This window comes from Bombina bombina, chromosome 7 (genome assembly GCF_027579735.1).
Source record: "Bombina bombina isolate aBomBom1 chromosome 7, aBomBom1.pri, whole genome shotgun sequence".
Taxonomy (NCBI): Eukaryota; Metazoa; Chordata; class Amphibia; order Anura; family Bombinatoridae; genus Bombina; species Bombina bombina.
This window is the reverse complement of record NC_069505.1, coordinates 584263996-584288897: the sequence shown is the minus strand read 5'-3', so window position 1 is coordinate 584288897 and position 24902 is coordinate 584263996. Positions and strand designations below refer to the sequence as shown.

At 37.4% G+C, this 24902-nt stretch overlaps 1 protein-coding gene across 1 annotated transcript in view; it reads right to left on the bottom strand.

Moving 5' to 3' along the window:
• LOC128667142 (uncharacterized) overlaps positions 1-24902 on the bottom strand; it is a 68905-nt gene that overhangs the window by 2336 nt on the left and 41667 nt on the right. The window contains exons 8-11 of the mRNA XM_053722062.1: positions 19846-19923; positions 9180-9224; positions 8128-8172; positions 5510-7096 (exon numbers count right to left, since the gene is read on the bottom strand). Coding sequence (XP_053578037.1) covers positions 6273-7096; positions 8128-8172; positions 9180-9224; positions 19846-19923 — 992 coding nt within the window. The 3' untranslated portion in view covers positions 5510-6272. The remainder of the gene's footprint in view (positions 1-5509; positions 7097-8127; positions 8173-9179; positions 9225-19845; positions 19924-24902) is intronic.

Genomic DNA, 24902 nt, shown 5'->3' with positions numbered 1-24902 from the left:
TTATAGATTCTGTTAAAAATTCTAAATAATACATAGAATATATACAGCATATATATATATATATTACAGTATCTTTAATAGTTTTTAATAATTATCATTAATATTTTTTATTTAATATCTTCATAACATGCCTTAATTAACATTTGTGCTAACCCGACACAGTGTTAGATCTAAAGCTTTGATCACAAAGCATATTTTACATCCCTATGTTCTTTACGTATCTTTTTTTTAATTGTTGTAATTAAATATATATATATGATAATGTTACTGTAAAATAGATATCTATACCTATATATCCATAGGAATAACTATACAGGTATAGGTATAGATATACAGGTAAAATCTGTGCTGACTTGTACACTGGTAGATCCTGTGCTGACTTGTACACTGGTAGATCCTGTGCTGACTTGTACAGCTGTGGGATTTTTACTGACCTGTACACTGGTAGATCCTGTGCTGACTTGTACAGCTGTGGGATTTTTACTGACCTGTACACTGGTAGATCCTGTGCTGACTTGTACAGCTGTGGGATTTTTACTGACCTGTACACTGGTAGATCCTGTGCTGACTTGTGCAGCTATGAAATCTGTGCTGACCTGTACACTCGTAGATCCTGTGCTGACTTGTAAAGCTGTGGGATTTGTACTGACCTGTACACTGGTAGATCCTGTGCTGACTTGTGCAGCTATGAAATCTGTGCTGACCTGTACACTGGTAGATCCTGTGCTAACTTGTAAAGCTGTGGGATTTGTACTGACCTGTACACTGGTAGATCCTGTGCTGACTTGTGCAGCTATGAAATCTGTGCTGACCTGTACACTGGTAGATCCTGTGCTAACTTGTAAAGCTGTGGGATTTGTACTGACCTGTACACTGGTAAATCCTATGCTGACTTGTGCAGCTATGAAATCTGCGCTGACCTGTACACTTGTGGATCCTGTGCTGACTTGTACAGCTGTGGGATTTTTACTGACCTGTACACTGGTAGATCCTGTGCTGACTTGTGCAGCTATGAAATCTGTGCTGACCTGTACACTGGTAGATCCTGTGCTGACTTGTAAAGCTGTGGGATTTGTACTGACCTGTACACTGGTAGATCCTGTGCTGACTTGTGCAGCTATGAAATCTGTGCTGACCTGTACACTGGTAGATCCTGTGCTAACTTGTAAAGCTGTGGGATTTGTACTGACCTGTACACTGGTAGATCCTGTGCTGACTTGTGCAGCTATGAAATCTGTGCTGACCTGTACACTCGTAGATCCTGTGCTGACTTGTACAGCTGTGGAATTAGTACTGACCTGTACACTGGTAAATCCTGTGCTGACTTGTGCAGCTATGAAATCTGCGCTGACCTGTACACTTGTGGATCCTGTGCTGACTTGTACAGCTGTGGAATTAGTACTGACCTGTACACTGGTAAATCCTGTGCTGACTTGTGCAGCTATGAAATCTGCGCTGACCTGTACATTTGTGGATCCTGTGCTGACTTGTACAGCTGTGGAATTAGTACTGACCTGTACGCTGGCAGATCCTGTACTGACTTGTGCAGCTATGAAATCTGTGCTGACCTGTACACTGGTAGATCCTGTGCTGATTGTACAGCTGTGGAATTTGTAATGACCTGTACGCTGGTAGATCCTGTGCTGACTTGTGCAGCTATGAAATCTGTGCTGACCTGTACAGTGGTAGATCCTGTGCTGACTTGTACAGTTGTGGAATTAGTACTGACCTGTACACTGGTAAATCCTGTGCTGACTTGTGCAGCTATGAAATCTGTGCTGACCTGTACACTTGTGGATCATGTGCTGACTTGCATAAAGGTAGGGCTAGTAAGCTTTTTGTAATTTGTGCTGCCATATGCACTTGTGTTGACCTTTGTAGTGAATAACCCCTTGAGGACCTCTGTACTGGTTTATATATTGGAATCACCTCTGAATGCTGTACTAGTATATTTTGCGCTAATATATAAACTAGTGTATGTGGGGCTGACTTGAATGTTAGATAATCCTATGCTGACATATGTACTGAGTGATTATCTGCTGGTCTGTTACTGATGGATCCTTTGCTGATTTGTAGAATAATGGACCCTGTGAAGATCTCAGGACTACTTTGCTAATGTTCTGCTTGTCTGTGTGCTATGGGACATATATAAGTAGGTTATGTTAAACCACTCAACACAGTGGAGTTTTACAGTTTGTTGCATATATTATGCTAATTATTGCGATGGCATCTTTGGTGGTCTTTAGATAATATGCAGTAATTCTGTGGTACTTTTTGGGAGATAAACATCTGTTGTGGACATTATTGTAGATTTTCTAATTCCTTTTGGAGTGGTTGTTACTGTTGAATCTGAGATATTAGTTGATCCTTTTTAAAAAAAAATAACATTTACATTATGATTGGTTTGTTCATATTTCTGGTTGTTTGTTCCCTGGTACTAAAGCTATTTGTAATTGTAAGGCCTAACAGTTGATCCTACTATGGGCCCTGTATTTCCGTCTGTGGTTCCTGTTATGGTTTTTGTTTTTGTCCTTTTGTAGCCAACACAAGATTCTTGGTAACATTTTCAGATAGAAAGGCCGATTAGCTGATAGGTATATCCTGCTAAGGTCCATTTACTTATAGATATTTCCTGATAATGCTCATTTGGCTAACAACTAAAATTTAAACCTTTATTATTATTATTATCGGTTATTTGTAGAGCACCAACAGATTCCGCAGTGCTAACCTTTTTACTTTTAGGTGAACAAAACGGATATACAAGTATTATTTTCAAGTTAAATTTCAACCAAGTTTACCTCACATGTTTTAATGTAAAAAATAATAATTGTATTCTTATATATAAATTAAAGCACCAATTTAAACCTCTTCAAAATCAAAGTCTTGAGGGCTGATTCCCTAAATATTTCTTGGTTACAAGCATTTATGTATGTGGAGGAGATGCATACATTACACTAGGGCTTATAATAATTGTAATGTAAAAATTGTATATACATTTTTTTTAAAAATATTTAAATAAAAGTGTCAGCAAGATATTTCACGTTCTTAGTGGATTTAGATGTCAAATGCATTTCTTAAAATGACCATTAGATGGCACCACCTAATTGGGATATGTAATAGAATGGAAGTCCATACAATCCTTTTTTAAACAGAATTAAAATCCTGACAAGTATAATAGTATCTGTACAAAACTTGCATTTCATTAAACTACATAGCTTAAAACAAGATGCAAAGTGTACTAGTTTAACACCAACATTTTATTTAATGATTAAGATAGAGCATACAATTTTAAACAACATTCCAATTTACTTCTATAATTACATTTTCTTTGTTTTCTTATCCTTTGTTGAAAAGCAGGAAGGTAAGTTCAGGAGTGTGCACATGTCTGCAGTACTATATGGCAGCAATTTTGCAACAATGTTATACATTAGCAAGAGCACTATATGGCAGCACTATTTCCTGTCATGTAGTACTAATGTTATACATTAGCAAGAGCACTAGATGGCAGCACTATTACCTGTCATGTAGTGCTAATGTTATACAGTAGCAAGAGCACTAGAGGGCAGCACTATTTCCTGTCATGTAGTACTAATGTTATACATTAGCAAGAGCACTAGATGGCAGCACTATTTCCTGTCATGTAGTACTAATGTTATACATTAGCAAGAGCACTAGATGGCAGCACTATTTCCTGTCATGTAGTACTAATGTTATACATTAGGAAGAGCACTAGATGGCAGCACTATTTCCTGTCATGTAGTACTAATGTTATACATTAGCAAGAGCACTAGATGGCAGCACTATTTCCTGTCATGTAGTACTAATGTTATACATTAGCAAGAGCACTAGATGGCAGCACTATTTCCTATCATGTAGTGCTAATGTTATACATTAGCAAGAGCACTAGAGGGCAGCACTATTTCCTGTCATGTAGTACTAATGTTATACATTAGCAAGAGCACTAGATGGCAGCACTATTTCCTGTCATGTAGTACTAATGTTATACATTAGCAAGATCACTAGATGGCAGCACTATTTCCTGTCATGTAGTACTAATGTTATTCATTAGCAAGAGCACTAGATGGCAGCACTATTTCCTGTCATGTAGTGCTAATGTTATACATTAGCAAGAGCACTAGATGGCAGCACTATTTCCTGTCATGTAGTATTAATGTTATACATTAGCAAGAGCACTAGATAACAGCACTATTTCCTGTCATGTAGTACTAATGTTATACATTAGCAAGAGCACTAGATGGCAGCACTATTTCCTGTCATGTAGTACTAATGTTATACATTAGCAAGAGCACTAGATGGCAGCACTACTTCCTGTCATGTAGTACTAATGTTATACATTAACAAGAGCACTAGAGGGCAGCACTATTTCCTGTCATGTAGTACTAATGTTATACATTAGGAAGAGCACTAGATGGCAGCACTATTTCCTGTCATATAGTACTAATGTTATACATTAGCAAGAGAACTAGATGGCAGCACTGTTTCCTGTCATGTGGTGCTAATGTTATACATTAGCAAGAGCACTAGAGGGCAGCACTATTTCCTGTCATGTAGTACTAATGTTATACATTAGCAAGAGCACTAGAGGGCAGCACTATTTCCTGTCATGTAGTACTAATGTTATACATTAGCAAGAGCACTAGATGGCAGCACTATTTCCTGTCATGTAGTACTAATTTTATACATTTACAAGAGCACTAGAAGGCAGCACTATTTCCTGTCATGTAGTGCTAATATTATACATTAGCAAGAGCACTAGATGGCAGCACTATTTCCTGTCATGTAGTACTAATGTTATACATTAGCAAGAGCACTAGAGGGCAGCACTATTTCCTGTCATGTAGTACTAATGTTATACATTAGCAAGAGCACTAGATGGCAGCACTATTTCCTGTTATGTATTACTAATGTTATACATTAGCAAGAGCACTAGAGGGCAGCACTATTTCCTGTCATGTAGTACTAATGTTATACATTAGCAAGAGCACTAGATGGCAGCACTCTTCATGTAGTTCTCAAGACGTGTACACTACCTATCTAGAAAGTTCTTCATAAAATAGTAACAGTAACACAATAGTAAGAGAACAAAGCAAATTTAATAATAGAAGTAAATTGGAAAGTTTTTAAAAATGTTTTTCTCTATCTGAATCATAAATATTTTTTGGGGGTATGATGTCCCTTTAATGTTGTGGAAATCACATTATTTAAGTATTCTTGACAAAAATGTATTTCATTTTTTTATATGTTTAGTTTAAGTTAGATATTTATTGAAATGCACTGTTCTAAAAATAAAATTACAAGGAGTCATGTTTTATATATGAATTTTACAAGTAAAAATTATTCATGAGACACATATCATATAAAATAATTTAGTAAAAGTATACACACTAAAAATCGCATTATATCAGTGGAACATTACAGACCAATAAATGAAAAATAATTGTTTTCACTATCTATATAAAAAATAACAAAGAGGTTAGAGAGGTCTTACCTGTGATGATGGTGCTCATAGAAGTGGTGTTTCCTAAGGTTATTCTTGTGGCCAAGATAGTACTGATAATAGAAATGGAGGTCTTTGTTTTACTGGTACTTATGGGTGAGCTTTCAGTAGTGGTGGTTATACTCAAAGTTTGTGTAGAATCCGCTTTAGGGGTGTTACTGGTGGTAGAGGTTATTATTTGTGGTGTTATTTTAGCAGAGGTGGAACTAGTGTCAAGTGTAGATTTAGTAGTGGAGGTGTTTCCTTTGGTTGGTGTCATTGTAACCGTGGTGGTACTCGGATTTGTGACTGTATTTGTGCTTATTCTGGTTCTAGTAGTCCAAGTGGCACTGATGGTAGAATCTACATTCTGGGTAGTAAGGGTTATTGTTTTATTTGTGTTAGGGATGTTACTGTTTGTGGTGAAAACTGTGTTTGAAGTCACACTAGAGATGGTAGTATTTGTTATTAAAGGAGTACTAGTTTTTGTGAAGATACTTGTGATTGAAGTAATGCTGGTAGTGGGAGTACTTATATTTGGAATGGTGCTAGTAGAAATTACACTTATGTTTGGATAGGTGGTAGTGGTGGAGTTACTTGTGTTAGTGGTAGCACTCTTTGTTGTTGGTATAGTGGTGGAAATCAAAGTGGTTCTGTTGGTGGTTAGACTAGAAAAAGACATACCTGTGGTTACACTAGTCATGGTCTGACTAGTAGTGGATATATTGGTGGTCAAACTAGTAGTAGAAATATATGGGCTGGCATTAGTAATGTTTTAGCTAGCAGTAAAGATACTTGTGGTAGAGGTAATACTTGTTGTTGGCATAGTTGTGGAGCTTGAAAAAGTACTATTAGTTTTAGCAGAGATATCTTGAGTCAGACTAGTCGTTGCTAGACTAGTGGTGGAGATACCTGTTGTCAGATTAGTGGGAGTCAAACTAGTAGTGAAGATAGTGATGTTTTGGTTAGTTTTGGTAATGCCTGAATTAGTGCTGAGGATACTTATGTTAGGTGTAGTATTTGTCTTTGGCATAGTTGTGGACACAAAATTGGTTCTGTTGATGTTAGTACTAGTAGTGGAGGTACTTGAGGTCAGGCTAGCGGTAGTGATACTTGTAGTGGTGAAACTGATGTTCTGGGTACTATTGGTAATATTTGAACTAGTGGAGATGCTAGTGGTAGGAATATTACTGGTAGTTGTTGGTATAGTTGTAGAGATTAAAGTAGTTCTGTTGGTGGAAGAGCTAGAAAGTAAAGTCATCTGGCTGGTTGTGGTTGGATTTGTACTGGAGATGCTGATGTTTGGGGTAGTATTGGTAGAATTTGCTGTTGATATTTCTGTGGAGGTTAAAGTGGTTTTGCTTGTGGTAGGATCAGTAGAGATACCTTCTGTCAGAATAGTGGTTAGATCAGTAGTGAAGTTACTAATGTTTGGGGTTATAGTGGTAATATATGAACTAGTAGTGAAGGTTCTTGTGGTAGGGATATTACTGACTGTTATTGAGATTGGTGTAGAGATTGAAGTAGTTCTGTTAGTAGTAGGACTCATAGAGGAAATCATGGTAGTACTAATTCTTGTGGTCAGAGCAGTTGTGTAAGCTGGGGAGAAAAAAATGGACAGCATGTTAAAGGGACAGTCAAGTCAAAATAAAACATTAATGATTCAGATACAACACACAATTTTAAACAGCATTCCTATTCACTTCTAATATCTTAATGTGCACAATCTTTTTGTATGCACACTTTTTGAGGCATTAGCTCCTACTGAGCATGTGCAAGATTCACAGGAAATACATATATGCATTTTGTGATTGGCTTATGGCTCTCACATTATGCATTAGGAAGGAAAATGTAACTAACTGACATTTGTCAGAAAAAAATTCTACTTCTCAATTGAAATTAGAACTAATTGCTTTTGCATTGTCCTTTCCTTATGTATTTACTGATTATGCTATTCTTCTGTGTTTAGTGGGGCTTTAATGATCTTCAGCTATGTGATGATTATAAATAAACAGCATTAAAGTGATATAAAAATGATACCTTAAACACATGTTAAATTTCATTGCCAATGGAGAATGCACTATCACCTTCCCTACTGCCTTTTTTTAGAAGTGGTATGTGAATATCACCCAAAATACTGAAAACAACATAATAGCTCATAACTCATACTGGTATTATTATTATTATTATTAATAATAATAATAATATAGTAATGATTATCAGCTATCCACTAACCATACCACTTTTTTCTACATGGGTCAAAATATGGCATTAAAAAGCCACTGACAATAGCCCACATTAATTCTACGTGCAGTACTTACCCTTTGACCTATTTCATATATCACTGCTCTAATCTGTGTTTTTTTGGACTCTTTGGCAGGGTTCTTCAAACTAAAAGTCAATAAACTGCCCAAGATTATACTTTAACTTATATTCTATGCCATTCATTATTAAAGAGTCACATTGAATGGAAGTAAGAAACATGAGTGCTCTAGAAAAAGGTTAAAAATAATTGACGTAATGATAAAATAATCTAAAGAGACCTTTGAGATGCTTTATGTGAGCAGTACAAACTGACAAGTTAAATTTTACATTTTCTGAAACTCTATTTCTAATCAATAAAAACTTACTAGGAGTAGTTGGTAACATGGTTGTTGTGAGCATTGTAGTTGAAACTATGTTAAAAAAGAAAAGAAATTGTAAACCATTTTATACAAGAAATTCTTCTCAACATATAAAATCAAAGAACTATGAAAATAATATGATTTAACTCAAATAAACACAATTGAATAACAATCTAGAACTATAGAATAAAAACAAATAATTAAATAAAAAATAAATTAAAAATTAAAGCATAACATGGATAGTTAGTTAAAATTGGCCAAATGGTGATAGACCCAGTAGCCATGTCAAGACCTCTTCCTAGCTAGGTCCAGGGGCATAACTATAGTTATCTCAGGGCCACCTCTAGGGGGCCCGTCCAGCCCTTTGTATGATGCCTGAGAAAAAGGGCTCACAAGTACAGTTTTGATGTACAGAAAATACATATTTGTATATGAAGGTTGCACAAGTACAAATCCTCAGGTGTAAACAATCACAGAGAATCAGCTTCTATATAATCTATGTTGCTGTTGGATCTACTTTTGGAACTTGCCAGAATGGGCGCTGTTGAAATGGGTGCCTATCAAAGTCTTCACCCTGGGGCCCAGTGAGGTCTAGCTACACCCCTGCATAGGACCTAAACTTACAGCATCACCTGCTAGATTTCAGTTAATAAATCTGTTCTATCTTAAAACAAAGGTTAATTAAAAGGACAGAAAACTTGTTTATCTCAAAGAGAACTTTAAAAAAAAAAAGTTAAATATTATGTGTAAAAACATGAAGTGTAATGAGCCTTAAGGACTGACTGGCTGATAAGTAGAACACCTACTTCTTTATTGGTGGAAAGAGAATCTCCTTGCATATTTAAAAATCTTTAATAAAATCACTGGCATGGAGTAAAATTTCTCTTTTTTTAGGATTATATTGCAATGCAAGAGCCTTTCCTTTCACATATGAACCCTGTAGATTAAGACAGAAATCTCTCAAGATAAAATTGGCCTTTCTAAAATTCTAATTGGGACCTTACAGTATATGATTTCTTAGCTATTCTTCTCAATTTTTATTGCTGATGTATACTTACTAGTGTCAGTTGGTAATGTGGTTGTCGTTAAAGTTGTAGTAGGAGCTAAAAACAAAAATGAAGAAATCAAATTTAAAGGACATAAAAGAGCAAAAAGAAAGTGTTGTTTAGCATTGGTTAAACACATAGGCCTAGATTTGGAGTTCGGCGGTAGCCGTCAAAACCAGCGTTAGAGGCCCCTAACGCTGGTTTTGGCCGCACGCTGGTATTTGGAGTCAGTGATTAAAGGGTCTAACGCTCACTTTTCAGCCGCGACTTTTCCATACCGCAGATCCCCCTACGCCATTTGCGTAGCCTATATTTTCAATGCGATCTTTCTAACGCCGGTATTTTGAGTCGTTTCTGAAGTGAGCGTTAGAGCTCTAACGACAAGATTCCAGCCGCCTGAAAATAGCAGGAGTTAAGAGCTTTCTGGCTAACGCCGGTTTATAAAGCTCTTAACTACTGTACCCTAAAGTACACTAACACCCATAAACTACCTATGTACCCCTAAACCGAGGTCCCCCCACACCGCCGCCACTCGATTAAAATTTTTAACCCCTTATCTGCCGACCGCCACCTACGTTATACTTATGTACCCCTAATCTGCTGCCCCTAACCCCGCCGACCCCTGTATTACATTTATTAACCCCTAACCTGCCCCCCACAACGTCGCCGCCAGCTACTTAAAATAATTAACCCCTAATCTTCCGACCGCAAATCGCCACCACCTACGTTATCCCTATGTACCCCTAATCTGCTGCCCTAACATCGCCGACCCCTATTTTATATTTATTAACCCCTAATCTGCCCCCCTCAACGTCGCCGACACCTGCCTACACTTATTAACCCCTAATCTGCCGAGCGGACCTGAGCGCTACTATAATAAATGTATTAACCCCTAATCCGCCTCACTAACCCTATCATAAATAGTATTAACCCCTAATCTGCCCTCCCTAACATCGCCGACACCTAACTTCAATTATTAACCCCTAATCTGCCGACCGGAGCTCACCGCTATTCTAATAAATGTATTAACCCCTAAAGCTAAGTCTAACCCCAACACTAACACCCCCCTAAGTTAAATATAATTTACATCTAACGAAATAAATTAACTCTTATTAAATAACTTATTCCTATTTAAAGCTAAATACTTACCTGTAAAATAAATCCTAATATAGCTACAATATAAATTATAATTATATTATAGCTATTTTAGGATTAATATTTATTTTACAGGCAACTTTGTAATTATTTTAACCAGGTACAATAACTATTAAATAGTTAAGAACTATTTAATAGTTACCTAGTTAAAATAATAACAAATTTACCTGTAAAATAAATCCTAACCTAAGATATAATTAAACATAACACTACCCTATCAATAAAATAATTAAATAAACTACCTACAATTACCTACAATTAACCTAACACTACACTATCAATAAATTAATTAAACACAATTCCTACAAATAACTACAATTAAATAAACTAGCTAAAGTACAAAAAATAAAAAAGAACTAAGTTACAGAAAATAAAAAAATATTTACAAACATAAGAAAAATATTACAACAATTTTAAACTAATTACACCTACTCTAAGCCCCCTAATAAAATAACAAAGCCCCCCAAAATAAAAAATTCCCTACCCTATTCTAAATTAAAAAAGTTACAAGCTCTTTTACCTTACCAGCCCTGAACAGGGCCCTTTGCGGGGCATGCCCCAAGAATTTCAGCTCTTTTGCCTGTAAAAAAAAACATACAATACCCCCCCCCCAACATTACAACCCACCACCCACATACCCCTAATCTAACCCAAACCCCCCTTAAATAAACCTAACACTAAGTTCCTGAGGATCTTCCTACCTTGTCTTCACCATCCAGGTATCACCGATCCGTCCTGGCTCCAAGATCTTCATCCAACCCAAGCGGGGGTTGGCGATCCATAATCCGGTCCAGAAGAGGCTCCAAAGTCTTCCTCCTATCCGGCAAGAAGAGGACATCCGGACCGGCAAACATCTTCTCCAAGCGGCATCTTCGATCTTCTTCCATCCGGAGCGAAGCGGCAGGATCCTGAAGACATCCAGCGCGGAACATCCATCCGGACCGACGACTGAACGACGAATGACTGTTCCTTTAAGGGACGTCATCCAAGATGGCGTCCCTCGAATTCCGATTGGCTGATAGGATTCTATCAGCCAATCGGAATTAAGGTAGGAATTTTCTGATTGGCTGATGGAATCAGCCAATCAGAATCTAGTTCAATCCGATTGGCCGATCCAATCAGCCAATCAGATTGAGCTCGCATTCTATTGGCTGATCGGAACAGCCAATAGAATGCGAGCTCAATCTGATTGGCTGATTGGATCAGCCAATTGGATTGAACTTGATTCTGATTGGCTGATTCCATCAGCCAATCAGAAAATTCCTACCTTAATTCCGATTGGCTGATAGAATCCTATCAGCCAATCGGAATTCGAGGGACGCCATCTTGGATGACGTCCCTTAAAGGAACAGTCATTCGTCGTTCAGTCGTCGGTCCGGATGGATGTTCCGCGCTGGATGTCTTCAGGATCCTGCCGCTTCGCTCCGGATGGAAGAAGATCGAAGATGCCGCTTGGAGAAGATGTTTGCCGGTCCGGATGTCCTCTTCTTGCCGGATAGGAGGAAGACTTTGGAGCCTCTTCTGGACCGGATTATGGATCGCCAACCCCCGCTTGGGTTGGATGAAGATCTTGGAGCCAGGACGGATCGGTGATACCTGGATGGTGAAGACAAGGTAGGAAGATCTTCAGGGGCTTAGTGTTAGGTTTATTTAAGGGGGGTTTGGGTTAGATTAGGGGTATGTGGGTGGTGGGTTGTAATGTTGGGGGGGGGGGTATTGTATGTTTTTTTTTACAGGCAAAAGAGCTGAAATTCTTGGGGCATGCCCCGCAAAGGGCCCTATTCAGGGCTGGTAAGGTAAAAGAGCTTGTAACTGTTTTAATTTAGAATAGGGTAGGGAATTTTTTATTTTGGGGGGCTTTGTTATTTTATTAGGGGGCTTAGAGTAGGTGTAATTAGTTTAAAATTGTTGTAATATTTTTCTTATGTTTGTAAATATTTTTTTATTTTCTGTAACTTAGTTCTTTTTTATTTTTTGTACTTTAGCTAGTTTATTTAATTGTATTTATTTGTAGGAATTGTGTTTAATTAATTTATTGATAGTGTAGTGTTAGGTTAATTGTAGGTAATTGTAGGTAGTTTATTTAATTATTTTATTGATAGGGTAGTGTTAGGTTTAATTATATCTTAGGTTAGGATTTATTTTACAGGTAAATTTGTTATTATTTTAACTAGGTAACTATTAAATAGTTCTTAACTATTTAATAGCTATTGTACCTGGTTAAAATAATTACAAAGTTGCCTGTAAAATAAATATTAATCCTAAAATAGCTATAATATAATTATAATTTATATTGTAGCTATATTAGGGTTTATTTTACAGGTAAGTATTTAGCTTTAAATAGGAATAATTTATTTAATAAGAGTTAATTTATTTCGTTAGATAAATATTATATTTAACTTAGGGGGGTGTTAGTGTTAGGGTTAGACTTAGCTTTAGGGGTTAATCCATTTATTAGAATAGCGGTGAGCTCCGATCGGAAGATTAGGGGTTAATAATTGAAGGTAGGTGTCGGCGATGTTAGGGAGGGCAGATTAGGGGTTAATACTATTTATGATAGGGTTAGTGAGGCGGATTAGGGGTTAATACATTTATTATAGTAGCGCTCAGGTCCGCTCGGCAGATTAGGGGTTAATAAGTGTAGGCAGGTGTCGGCGACGTTGTGGGGGGCAGATTAGGGGTTAATAAATATAATATAGGGGTCGGCGGTGTTAGGGGTAGCAGATTAGGGGTACATAGGGAGAACGTAGGTTGCGGCGGTTTACGGAGCGGCAGATTAGGGGTTAAACAAAATATGCAGGGGTCAGCGATAGCGGGGGCGGCAGATTAGGGGTTAATAAGTGTAAGGGTAGGGGTGTTTAGACTCGGGGTACATGTTAGGGTGTTAGGTGCAGACGTAGGAAGTGTTTCCCCATAGGAAACAATGGGGCTGCGTTAGGAGCTGAACGCTGCTTTTTTGCAGGTGTTAGGTTTTTTTTCAGCTCAAACAGTCCCATTGTTTCCTATGGGAGAATCGTGCACGAGCACGTTTTTGAGGCCGGCCGCGTCCGTAAGCAACTCTGGTATCGAGAGTTGCATTTGCGGTAAAAATGCTCTACGCTCCTTTTTTGGAGCCTAACGCAGCATTTGTTTGAACTCTCGATACCAGAGTTAATTTTATGGTGCGGCCAGAAAAAAGCCCGCGGATCGTTAACAGCCCTTTTACCGCCGAACTCCAAATCTAGGCCATAGTTAATGACCATTAGCTAGAGAAGAATTGCAAAATAAACACCTACATAGTAAAACAATATTACAATAACACTTTCTTTCCATTTTAAATGCAGTTGCTTTTTTTCTGACACATCTCAAAGTTTGTTTTTTATATTTTCCTGTCCGACGCATCATGTGTCAGCCATTAGCCAATCACAGATTTGTAAATGTATATACTGGGAATTCTTACACAAGCTTTTGTGCCTCAGAAAGTGTGCACATAAATACTGTGCACAGTTTGACAATGGAAGAAATTTGGATTTTCCTTTTTTAAAATCAATGCTCAATCTGAAAAGTTTAATCTTTATGTTATTGTCACTTTAAATTTTGCTTCAGAGCTCTAATACCCTGTTGAACACATCTGGTTAGCCAATGACAAGAGTCTTATGTGTGTAGCCACCAATCACCAGCTAGATCCAAGTAGTGAACTACTGGATAATGGAAGTAAATTTGGAAGTTGTTTTGCATGCTTTGTATCATGAAAGTTTAAAGGGATACTAAACCCAATTGTTTTCTTTCATGATTCAGATACAGCAGCAATTGTATGCACCTTTCTAATTTACTCCTATTATCATTTTTTCTTTGTTCTCTTGCTATCTTTATTTAAAAAGGAGGAATGTAAAGCTTAGAAGCCAGCCCATTTTAAGTTCAGCAGTGTGGATAGCGCTTGCTTATTAGTGGCTACAGTTAGCCACCAATATGCAAGTGTAACCCAGGTTCTGAACCAAATTAGAAAGTTGCTTAACATTGCATGCTCTATCTGAATTATGAAAGAAAAAATGGGTTTGGTATCCCTTTAACTTTGACTTCCATATCCCTTTAACTGAAAATATGTATGTGAGTATGAAAATTATAAAAAAGGGAAAAAAAAATTGTTTGTTTTGACAGTGTATCAGCCAAAATTCCATATTAAGGAGACCAGAATGGCATTAAGCAGTTTAAGAATGTGCTAAGTAACACATAGAACTGAAATAAAAATAATTTGTAAAAGAAGAGGAGCCCAGACCTATGAAGAACAGGCTGGAAATAAGGAACAATGAAATAATACAAATTCTATAATGTACAAAAAAATAAAAATGGACAAATATAAATGTTTTTTGGGGGGGGGGAGAATCATATATACACACATATATATGTTATAGTGCTGTTCTGAACACTGCATTACACCTAAACCCTTTAAAGGTAAACCAATCTACCCTGACTCTGGGACACCACTGAAATTAACCTTACCCCTAACTCTCCCGTTACAGACCACCTCTGCAACTACATGTTACCCTTTATGAACAACCGGATCTTCACTTATGGATTCCCTGCTTCATTTGTAATGTCCCCCCCCCCCCCCACACACACACACACACACCTAACACAACCTAGGTTTTAGTTAAAAATAAAATATATTTACCAAAAATATAAACATTACATAAAATAAAATGCATGTAGTCTTCAGGCTATTGTGCCCATTGCAAAAACATTTTACTTCTTTAAATCCACTTAGCATTATAGAGTTAGCATTCTACTTTAGTTGTCATTGAACTGGTTTTATGTGCATTAAACTCAATGTAGAGGACGAAAATAAAAAGATCAATTTCCTACCATTAACTACTGCTTTGATAAACCCCTTAACACAAATAAGCCTAACCACAGCTGCCCCAACATCACCAAATTGTCTAGGCATTCTTTGTATTTTAGTTATCCTGATAGTTTAATCAGTTTAACCAACCTGGGTTACAAATAAGTGGGATAACAAAGCTGAGCCAGTCTATTCTACTGATGGGTTAATATGATTAAATATATCACCGTATATGAGCTTTTTCTCTCTATTTTGTACTGATATTATTATAATCAGTTATTTGTAGAGCACCAACAGATTCCACAGCTCTATAAGCATAGGTATAATATGTAACAGTAGCATTTATAAGGAGATTGTATGTGTAAACAGATTTAGAAATATATACTCAAGGGGCTCCATGTACTAAGCAGTCAGCGAGCTACCCGCAACAAATCTCGCGTCAAAACTCGCAAACTGATATGTACAAAGTCGTCAACTATGTTCAAACTCGCATCTTTAAAATTGCGAGCGTACTTATCCGCCAAACCTCGCTACCTCTCCATTTTTCACTGTAATTAGACACATTTGACCACCAACTCGCCAAAAACGAATGTACTAAAAAATCTATTTGTCCGCTCGCTACAATTTCCGCTCCCACCTCGTTATTTTTGCCTCGCCACCTTTTAGGTGGCGGGCAAGGTACAAAACAATAGGAAAGTCAATCTAGACGCCAGTCTAGACATATATAAAAAGCAGTAATATCAGCATTGTACAGCATAACTGGCGTCTAATTTGTCTCTCATTTCCATGTACATAAATTGCACCAAATTTGTCGACTGTAATTAAAGAGTAATCTATATTTTTTTTTTTTTTATTTTTTTTAGGTTCAAATATTTATTACAAATCATAAAACATAATTATAAATAACATGGATCCATGTATACTACATACATATAGAAACAATAAAAACAATCCGAATGTGAAAACAATTTGCAAACAGTTGTCAAATATAACAGTAAACAGTTAAAAATTGTTAAAAATGATCGCCAATTATAACAATGAGAATGAAGTTCCTATGAAGTCTCAACAATTAGGGAGATAAACAATTGGGAGTCATAAGAAGATCTTTAAAAACAATAAAAAGGATCTTATTTTAAATAGTTTTTTATTGAGGTACTAGGGATAGGCAAACAAACAGTAAATAATGTAGTACAGTAAGTGATTACATTCCATGACATATTAATATACAGTGCCTATATAGAAGTTAACCCTCCCTATCATACTCAAAAGACCACTCATGGACCTTACATGGAAAGGCATTACTGAAGATAGGGGAAGGCATAATATAATAGAGGGACCACTCTTGGATCCCGTTGCAAGTACCTCAAGATTTTTTGTTTTCTTTTCTTTACACTGCTTAAGCAATCGGGTAACTTGCTTTAAGCACTAAGCTATAACAATATCAAGGGTCTCTGAAGAACACTCATGAGCGTAAGTAAAGTAGTGATCCTCTAGAATACTGTCAAAATGAAAGTACAGCCTGCAATTAGAAAATACATTCAAAAGGGAATTTTCAATACAGATTTTTCAACCACAGGGACAGAATTATCAAACTATCAAAAGTTAGGTCTTCTGGGGGACAAGCTGCGGCGTTATTAAATGGGGACCATTCATAAGCAAGCTTTAAAAAGAGTACATTCATAAGCCCCTGGTGTCGCAGAAAGGGCATAAATATAAATGTGTTTTCGTCCTCACATCTCATCTCTTATAGTAGTATCAAAAAGTTAATATACAGACCCTTAGTCTACTTGGCAGAACATGAACCTTGGTCTCCAGCGTTGCAATTAAACATAGACCCTACACGCCATGGCAACTAGATAATCAGATCATGTATGAGTAGCCCTGCACAATACATCATTCCCCATTTACACACCTAAGCAATACTAAATAGCTGTTCCCTGTGGTTTATGTGCATAGAACAATACCTAGCCTTGAGAAACAAGTAAATTTAGCATACAGGCTGCACAGACATCACAAACATGGAGGACAGTAGATCATATAAACTGTTATTATGTATAGAGGGGGGGAGGGGAGGACACATATAGGTACAAAGGAAAACTAATTCACATATACCAACCAAACCTAGAGTGGAATATTTGATGTAGCAACTAAACTAAGCAAATAGACAGACTATGCATGTGAGAGCAATACTTAGTTTTTCAAATAGTATTAAAATGGGCAAACATGGTGCATAACCAGGAAAAAAGGGAAGCAGGGTATAACTTGCAGGAGTAGCCAAATAGGTACTTAGAATAAGAAAGTCTCACATTTCCATTGAATTAAAGTACTTTAACATAGCTGAGTTCATGCAGCAAGACGGTCTTGACACTGAGACTGCAAATTCAGACCACCTAGTCGTCATGTAATACTGCAGTTACAGGGGAAAGTCATCTGGCAGAAATCAGCGAGTGCTCCAGAAATCACATACTCCACACTTCTACAGTTACAGTACAGGCGTTCTTGAATTGGAGTATGTAAGAATCTGGCTAGATGCTAAAGCATTGGGCACGCACTGCCACAATAAATCAGTCACCCAACTCCAACTCTAATAGTAGTGCGGTCAGTGTCTCCAGGGCTCAGATTAGACTGGGCGGGAGTATGCTTGGCAAAACAGCTGCAATTCAAACACAGGCTGTATAAAAAAGGTGTCCTCCTGGCAGGGTAGTGTACTCCATCTGCAAGCTCATAGAAATATGTCAGCACATCCAGCAAGGCAGGATTATGATCTTTCAGCACCCTCGGGTAAGATCGGCTCAGAGGCTCCGCTGGGATGTGTAGGTAGGCACTGGCCCTAGGGTCTGAAACAACCGGAGGTTGGGACTTGATAACTGGCAAGTCGGTGCACTGTGCTCGAGGAGTTGCACCGGAGCCCACCTCCGCATGTAATTCTTCCAGGTGAGATTGTAGGCGATCAAATCGAGTACTCATCATGTACTCAAATTCCTCTAGGTAGATCAGTAGGAGGTCCGTCATGTTCTTGGCCGTGAGCGGTTACTTTTTCTTTGCCAAACTTTTTGTATGTGTCGATCGCCTTTGGAGCCCACTGAAGACCCACCCGTTCAGGAGATTGCCCAATTTTGTAAGCAGCGGGCACTTACCGGGCTCTGACATCGGGTGTTTCAGGCCAAACATCTATTACCGGTAGGACGGAGCTACGGGATCCTTTGGTCAGGCGGGTTGCCAAGTGTACAGCCACATCTGCAAGATAGGTCCTCCTGGTATGGAGTAGTCTTGTGCGCCGGTCTTGGGGTTAGTTATCTCACTGAGTGTAAGCGTATCCGGCCCGGCGATCTCCCACGCTAGGTGGGCCGCGGCCTACAACGGGCAGCAGTATCGTATCTCAGTTTAGGTATAAAAGTCTATCTGGGTGCTTTTGTGTTCCCCTTGATTCTTGTGCTCAGATTATTTATAAATCCAGCCTTTAATGTGATTTTAAAACCTTAAAGTCAGCTTTCATTTCAGGAGCTCTAGTTAAACATGTCCATTCTCTTGCTCGTCCAGGCTCCGCCCCCGTAATCTATATTTTAAATTTGTATTGTATAGTTGTCAATCTTTATAATTATTTTTATATTAATATTTATATATTATCAGATCAAGATGAAGCCATATCCAAATTGTAAATAAATATTACAAAAATAACGCTCTGTTATCACTCTTCAAAAAATTTTGAACAATAATAAAGTTGTTTAGATAAGTTGAACTTTTATAGGAGCAAAATTCTATTCCCGCAAATACTATGATGTTTGTGACACCTTGCATGTCACATGTTAATAATTGGCCAGACAATTCAACTGAAAGTTAAGTACATCAGCTTAGTTGCGGCGAGCGAGGCGTCAAATTTATCAATAATCCGCCACTGCTCGCGGCGGGCTAGACTTGTCTATTTATTGGGGGATTATTAGTACATAGTGACAGCGGACACCATTTCACCCGCGGCGAGTAACGGCGAGTTCATCCGCGTCTAAAATGACGGATGAATTGACGGCTTAGTACATGGAGCCCAAGGGAAATTTCTGATAAATACAGTCAGTAATATATTAGACCAAAGAGAGAGGAGAGGATTATCTCATTGGAATAAGCAAAGTAAATATTTATAGGTCTTATAAAATATGTCATAAAATTAATATATCTAGTATCAACATCTAAAAACCTCCTATTAGAAACGTATTATTTAAAAGTCAGGAAGCGGCCACATCTCTAAAAAACCTTCTAATATAATTTCATGAGTAAGCTATTAGACTTAAAATTAATGCTAGGTATGTCACTTAAAATCTATTATTAGGTGATTAAACACAATGCATAATGGTATAATACATTTAATGAGAAAAAATGATGAAATTCTTTTGTGCAATAATGAGTAATGTTCCGTTATGAGTAAACAGCTGTTTATATGTCAGCACTAAGAAACGTGTTAATCTTACGTTTGCAACTCACTTTTGAAAAAGGCAAAGATATGTAATTTCACGTCCGTATTATGGACCTATATCCTTATGATGTGTTAGTTCCAAAAGCACTTCCAATATGATTAGTGTGTAGTTCACTATGATAAAGGCAAAGATCGATGTGATGGCAAAGATCGATGTTTAGATGTGTCTTAGATCTGTTATTCCCATGATGCAACGTTTCAATACTGACCGGTCAGTTTATTTATTATTGTGAACTTACTTGAGCAATCACACGGAGGACAGAGATTTATAATAAATGCAATAAAGGGACAATCATTGCATGGGCATGTGGTTGTAGCTGTAAAAAATAGAGAAACATATTTAGATAACTTAAAGGTATATTAAAAAGTAGAACAATGTCAGACATAATGAAGTATTCAAAGCAAATATTAACTTATATTTAAAATATTATAATATTATAAATCTAAAATATTATGTGGATGTATTTTTTAAATATTATTTGTTTAAATATTAAACATATAGGTTAAGAGGTTTAGTTTATTTTCTATAAACTAATAGGCTCTTAAATGTTTTAACCTGGAACAAATGCATACGCTAGAAAAAATGTAAGGTCAATGAGAGTTATCAAGACAGTGCAAATAATTCTATTTTATTATTGTTCATCCAATATACTCATAGGGCATTCTACTTGCTTCAAATGACCTCAGTCATAATCATTTGCTTTGAAAAACATGAATTGTAAACAACCCCATCAGTGAATATAAGATGAAAATACATAAAAAAAATTGTGAATAATGATTCATACAAAAAAGATTTTTGTATGTGCACATCTCTAATAGCTACCAGGTTACTTGCATAATAATGAGAAAAATATTTATAAATGCATAATATATAATACATTTTACACACTCATAGTGATTGATAGGCAAATATATGCAAGTTGCTTAATAATATCAACCAGTCTCTGGCTTGCTAAGCTCAGAGTTTGTCATTCTTTATTATTTAATACTTATTTATTGACTATACTGTATTTTGCTGGGTTTTAAAACAAAATTCTTAGAACAGTGATCCCGGGCAAGGCATTTCTCATCTATTTTAGTATAAATAACCATTATTTACTCTATAATATTATAAAAAATTGATGGCAGTCAATAGTTAAAATAATGTATTAAATAAGTCTTAGTAAATGTAATTAAAAAAAAAAACATTGGAACAGCCAATAGAAGGCGAGCTCAATCCAGTGGAGTCTCCTCCATTTGAGCACACTCGCACGTGCCCCCCTCAGCATCCCAGAGGGAAAAGAAAAAAAAAAACAGAAAAAAATATATAATTATATATTTTTTTTACCCCCAGAAAAAATACAATATAAACTTATTTTATTTTTTTTATTTCATTTATTTAATGATCTGATCATGTTGTAAAAGTTTTACAGTATAAATAATATAGTATTAGCCTGTGTAGCCCCTCAGCCTGCCTGGCCCCTGTACTAAATTTGTCTATCTAAGCCCTAACCGCACGTGCGATAGGCTAAGCTATGGCACTGTGCTTTGCGCATTCTAAAATCGCCTGCTGCGCAGCTCCCAGCCTCCCCATCCCCATACTAAGCTGTTCGCACACTTCAGCCTGTGCGAGGGGTGGGAGGTGTTAGAGAGAGACAGGCAGCAGGCCAGCAGCAGCCAGTGACAGAGAAGAGCGTCATCACTCACAGTCACGTGATGACGCTCGACAAGCTCCTCCCAGCTCAACGGCGCAAAATCTCATTGTGGAGATAGTCGTTGAGCTGAGAGGAGCTCAAACACTGTGTGTGTGTCTACAGTATGGGGGGTGTTGCCGGTAGCAACCCAGACTGAATCCCTGCAATGAAGGATCAGGAACTAAGTGAGTAGGCTCTGTTTACCTACGGCATGTCAGGCTACTTATAACTGTTTTAACCTTGCAAAAAAAGTGCAGTGTGGTGCCTTGTAAATGATCACTGAGGGGGGAGGAGGGGAATGTCTGTGTATGTCAATAAACAAATTATTATTGCCTTGAAGCAAAACAGCCGTGTTAGCTTTAAAGTTGTCCACAGTAGATTGTATTTTTATTTATCTTCAATTGTATGGACATTCTTAAACCGATTAAAAGGAAATGGTGTGTGCAGCTCATAAGAGAGGAAGGAGGGGGAGTGTTTTTAGTGTGATAATGAAATACATATATGTTTAAATGTAAACATATATGTATTTCATTATCACACTAAAAACACTCCCCCTCCTTCCTCTCTTACGAGCTGCACACACCATTTCCTTTTAATCCGTTTAAGAATGTCCATACAATTGAAGATAAATAAAAATACATTCTACTGTGGACAACTTTAAAGCTAACACGGCTGTTTTGCTTTAAGGCAATAATAATTTGTTTAGTGACATACACAGACATTCCCCTCCTCCCCCCTCAGTGATCATTTACAAGGCACCATGCTGCAGAACGTCTATTTTTCCCATTCGGTCACTTCCTGGTCACTGCTGATAGATACACACAGGAGCCACTACGGCTGGGTTATCAGGACCTTTCCCAGGGGTTACAATTTGCATATGCTCATTATGACAGGCAGTGTTTAGCATAAGCAGAACAGTGGACGGACCTTCTGTTGTGCTTGCCTGCATACCAGGAATACCAGTCCAACTTTGACTGGTATTCCTGGTATGCAAGCAAGCAAAATAAATGCTCCGTTCACTGTGAGATTGCTGAATAATACTGCCTGTCATAATGATATGCAGCACAACTGACTGTGGCTGCAGTCAGATTATAATGCAGGAGATCTCTGCAGATAAACTGTAAGTAACATTTCATTGTAATCACTAATCAGATTCAGGACTATACTACTATACTAGTAATCATGTATGAGAGGCTCCTGTTGTGTATTTTTTATACAGGAAAATGTGTATATAAAGATTAGTGGATTGGGAGTTGATTTTGTATTCAAGATCACTATGTGCAAAGATAGTGTTTTCACATTATGATGACAATAAAATATATATATATATATATATGTATATATATATATATGTCTTTGTATGTGTGTAGTGTATATATATGTGTGTGTGTATATATATATATATATATATATATATGGCAGAGTCATCTGGTGGGTGGAGTTTAATTTAAAGGGGTGGGGTCTAGTGCACCCCCATTTTCAAAATTCACCAGCCGCCACTGGCTCAATCCTATTGGCTGATTCTTCAGTAGCCGTCGTCAGAAGAGGATGCTCCGCGCCGGATGTCTTGAAGATGGAGCCGCTCCGCATCGGAAGGATGAAGATAGAAGATGCCGTCTAGATGAAGACTTCTGCCCGCCTGGAGGACCACTTCTTGCCGTCTGGATGAAGACTTTTCCCGGCTTCGTTGAGGACTTCTTGCCGCTTGGATTAAGACTTCTCCCGGATTCATTGAGGATGGATGTCCGGTCTTCAAAAACTGTAAGTGGATCTTCAGGGTTAGTGTTAGGGTTTTTTAAGGGTTTATTGGGTGGGTTTTATTTTTAGCTTAAGGTTTGGGCTGAAAAAGAGCTAAATGCCATTTTAAGGGCAATGCCCATCCAAATGCCCTTTTCAGGGCAATGGGGAACTTAGGTTTTTTTAGATAGGATTTTATTTGGGGGGTTGGTTGTGTGGGTGGTGGGTTTTACTGTTGGGTGGTTGTTTGTATTTTTTTTTACAGGCAAAAGACCTGATTTCTTTGGGGCGATGCCCCGCAACAGGTCCTTTTAAGGGCCATTGGCAGTTTAGTTTAGGCTAGGTTTTTTTTTTATTTTGGGGGGCTTTTTTATTTTGATAGGGCTATTAGATTAGGTGTAATTAGTTTAAATATTTGATCATTTCTTTTTTATTTTGTGTAATTTAGTGTTTGTTTGTTTTTGTAATGTAGTTAATTATATTTAATTAATGTAATTTATTTAATTGTAGTGTAAGGTTAGGTGTTAGTGTAACTCAGGTTAGGTTTTATTTTACAGGTAAATTTGTATTTATTTTAGCTAGGTAGCTAGTAAATAGTTAATAACTATTTAGTAACTAGTCTATCTAGTTAAAATAAATACAAACTTACCTGTGAAATAAAAATAAAACCTAAAATAGATACAATGTAACTATTACTTATATTGCAGCTAGCTTAGGGTTTATTTTATAGGTAAGTATTTAGTTTTAAATAGGAATTATTTTGGTATTAATTGTAATTTTTATTTAGATTTATTTTAATTATGTTCAAGTTAGTGGGTGTTAGGGCTAGGGTTAGACTAAGGGTTAGGGGTTAATAACTTTAGTATAGTGGCAGCGATGTTGGGGGCGGAAGATTAGGGGTCAATAAGTGTAGGTAGTGACGACATTGGGGGCGGCAGATAAGGGGTTAATAAATGTAGGTCGGTGGCAGCGATGTTAGGGGCGGCAGATTAGGGGTTGATAAGTGTACTGTAGGTGTCGGCGATGTCGGGGGTGGCAGATTAGGGGTTAATAAGTGTAATGTAGGTGTCGGCGATGTCGGGGGCGGCAGATTAGGGGTGTTTAGACTCGGGTTTATGTTAGGGTGTTAGGTGTAAACATAAATTTTGTTTCAACATAGGAATCAATGGGGCTGCGTTACAGAGCTTTACGCTCCTTTATTGCAGGTGTTAGGCTTTTTTTATCCGGCTCTCCCCATTGATGTCGATGGGGAAATCGTGCACGAGCACGTAAAACCAGCTCAAAGCAGCGCTGGTATTTGAGTGCGGTATGGATCTCAATGGAGCTCAATGCTGCTATATTGCCTGCTAATGCCGCGTTTATGAAAACCTGTAATAGCAGCGCTATGGGGAGGTGAGTGGTGGAAATAACTTGCAAGCTAGTACCGTGCCGCTCATAACGCAAAACACTAGCCGAATGGTATTTATAGTGAGACATATTACATTCTGCATTAAGATTTTTAAATATATTTTACATTTTGTTTAAATTATATTAGTTGTTTAAATATTAAAGATATAGGTGTAGAGGTTTAGTTTCTGTAAAATACTTTTTTTTAGAAATAAATTGACCCTTCCATGTGGTAACCTAGGTTTTCTCCTTATCTATCTCTTCTGCTGAGGACAATTAGAGATAGATATAAACTGGCAATAAAAGACTGTGCAAACAAGGTTATGCATTGTCTATGCATAAACAAAAATAAATGGTGAGAAGAAAAAGAGAGCGCCTCATAGTGCAGATATCTCTAAACAGGTAGAAAATTTTGTATTAACCAAAAAGCAGGTACTCACAAGTGGAGTGGCACTTTTCATTAAAAAAGTGCATACGAGCCGGCTGACATTCTCAGCAGT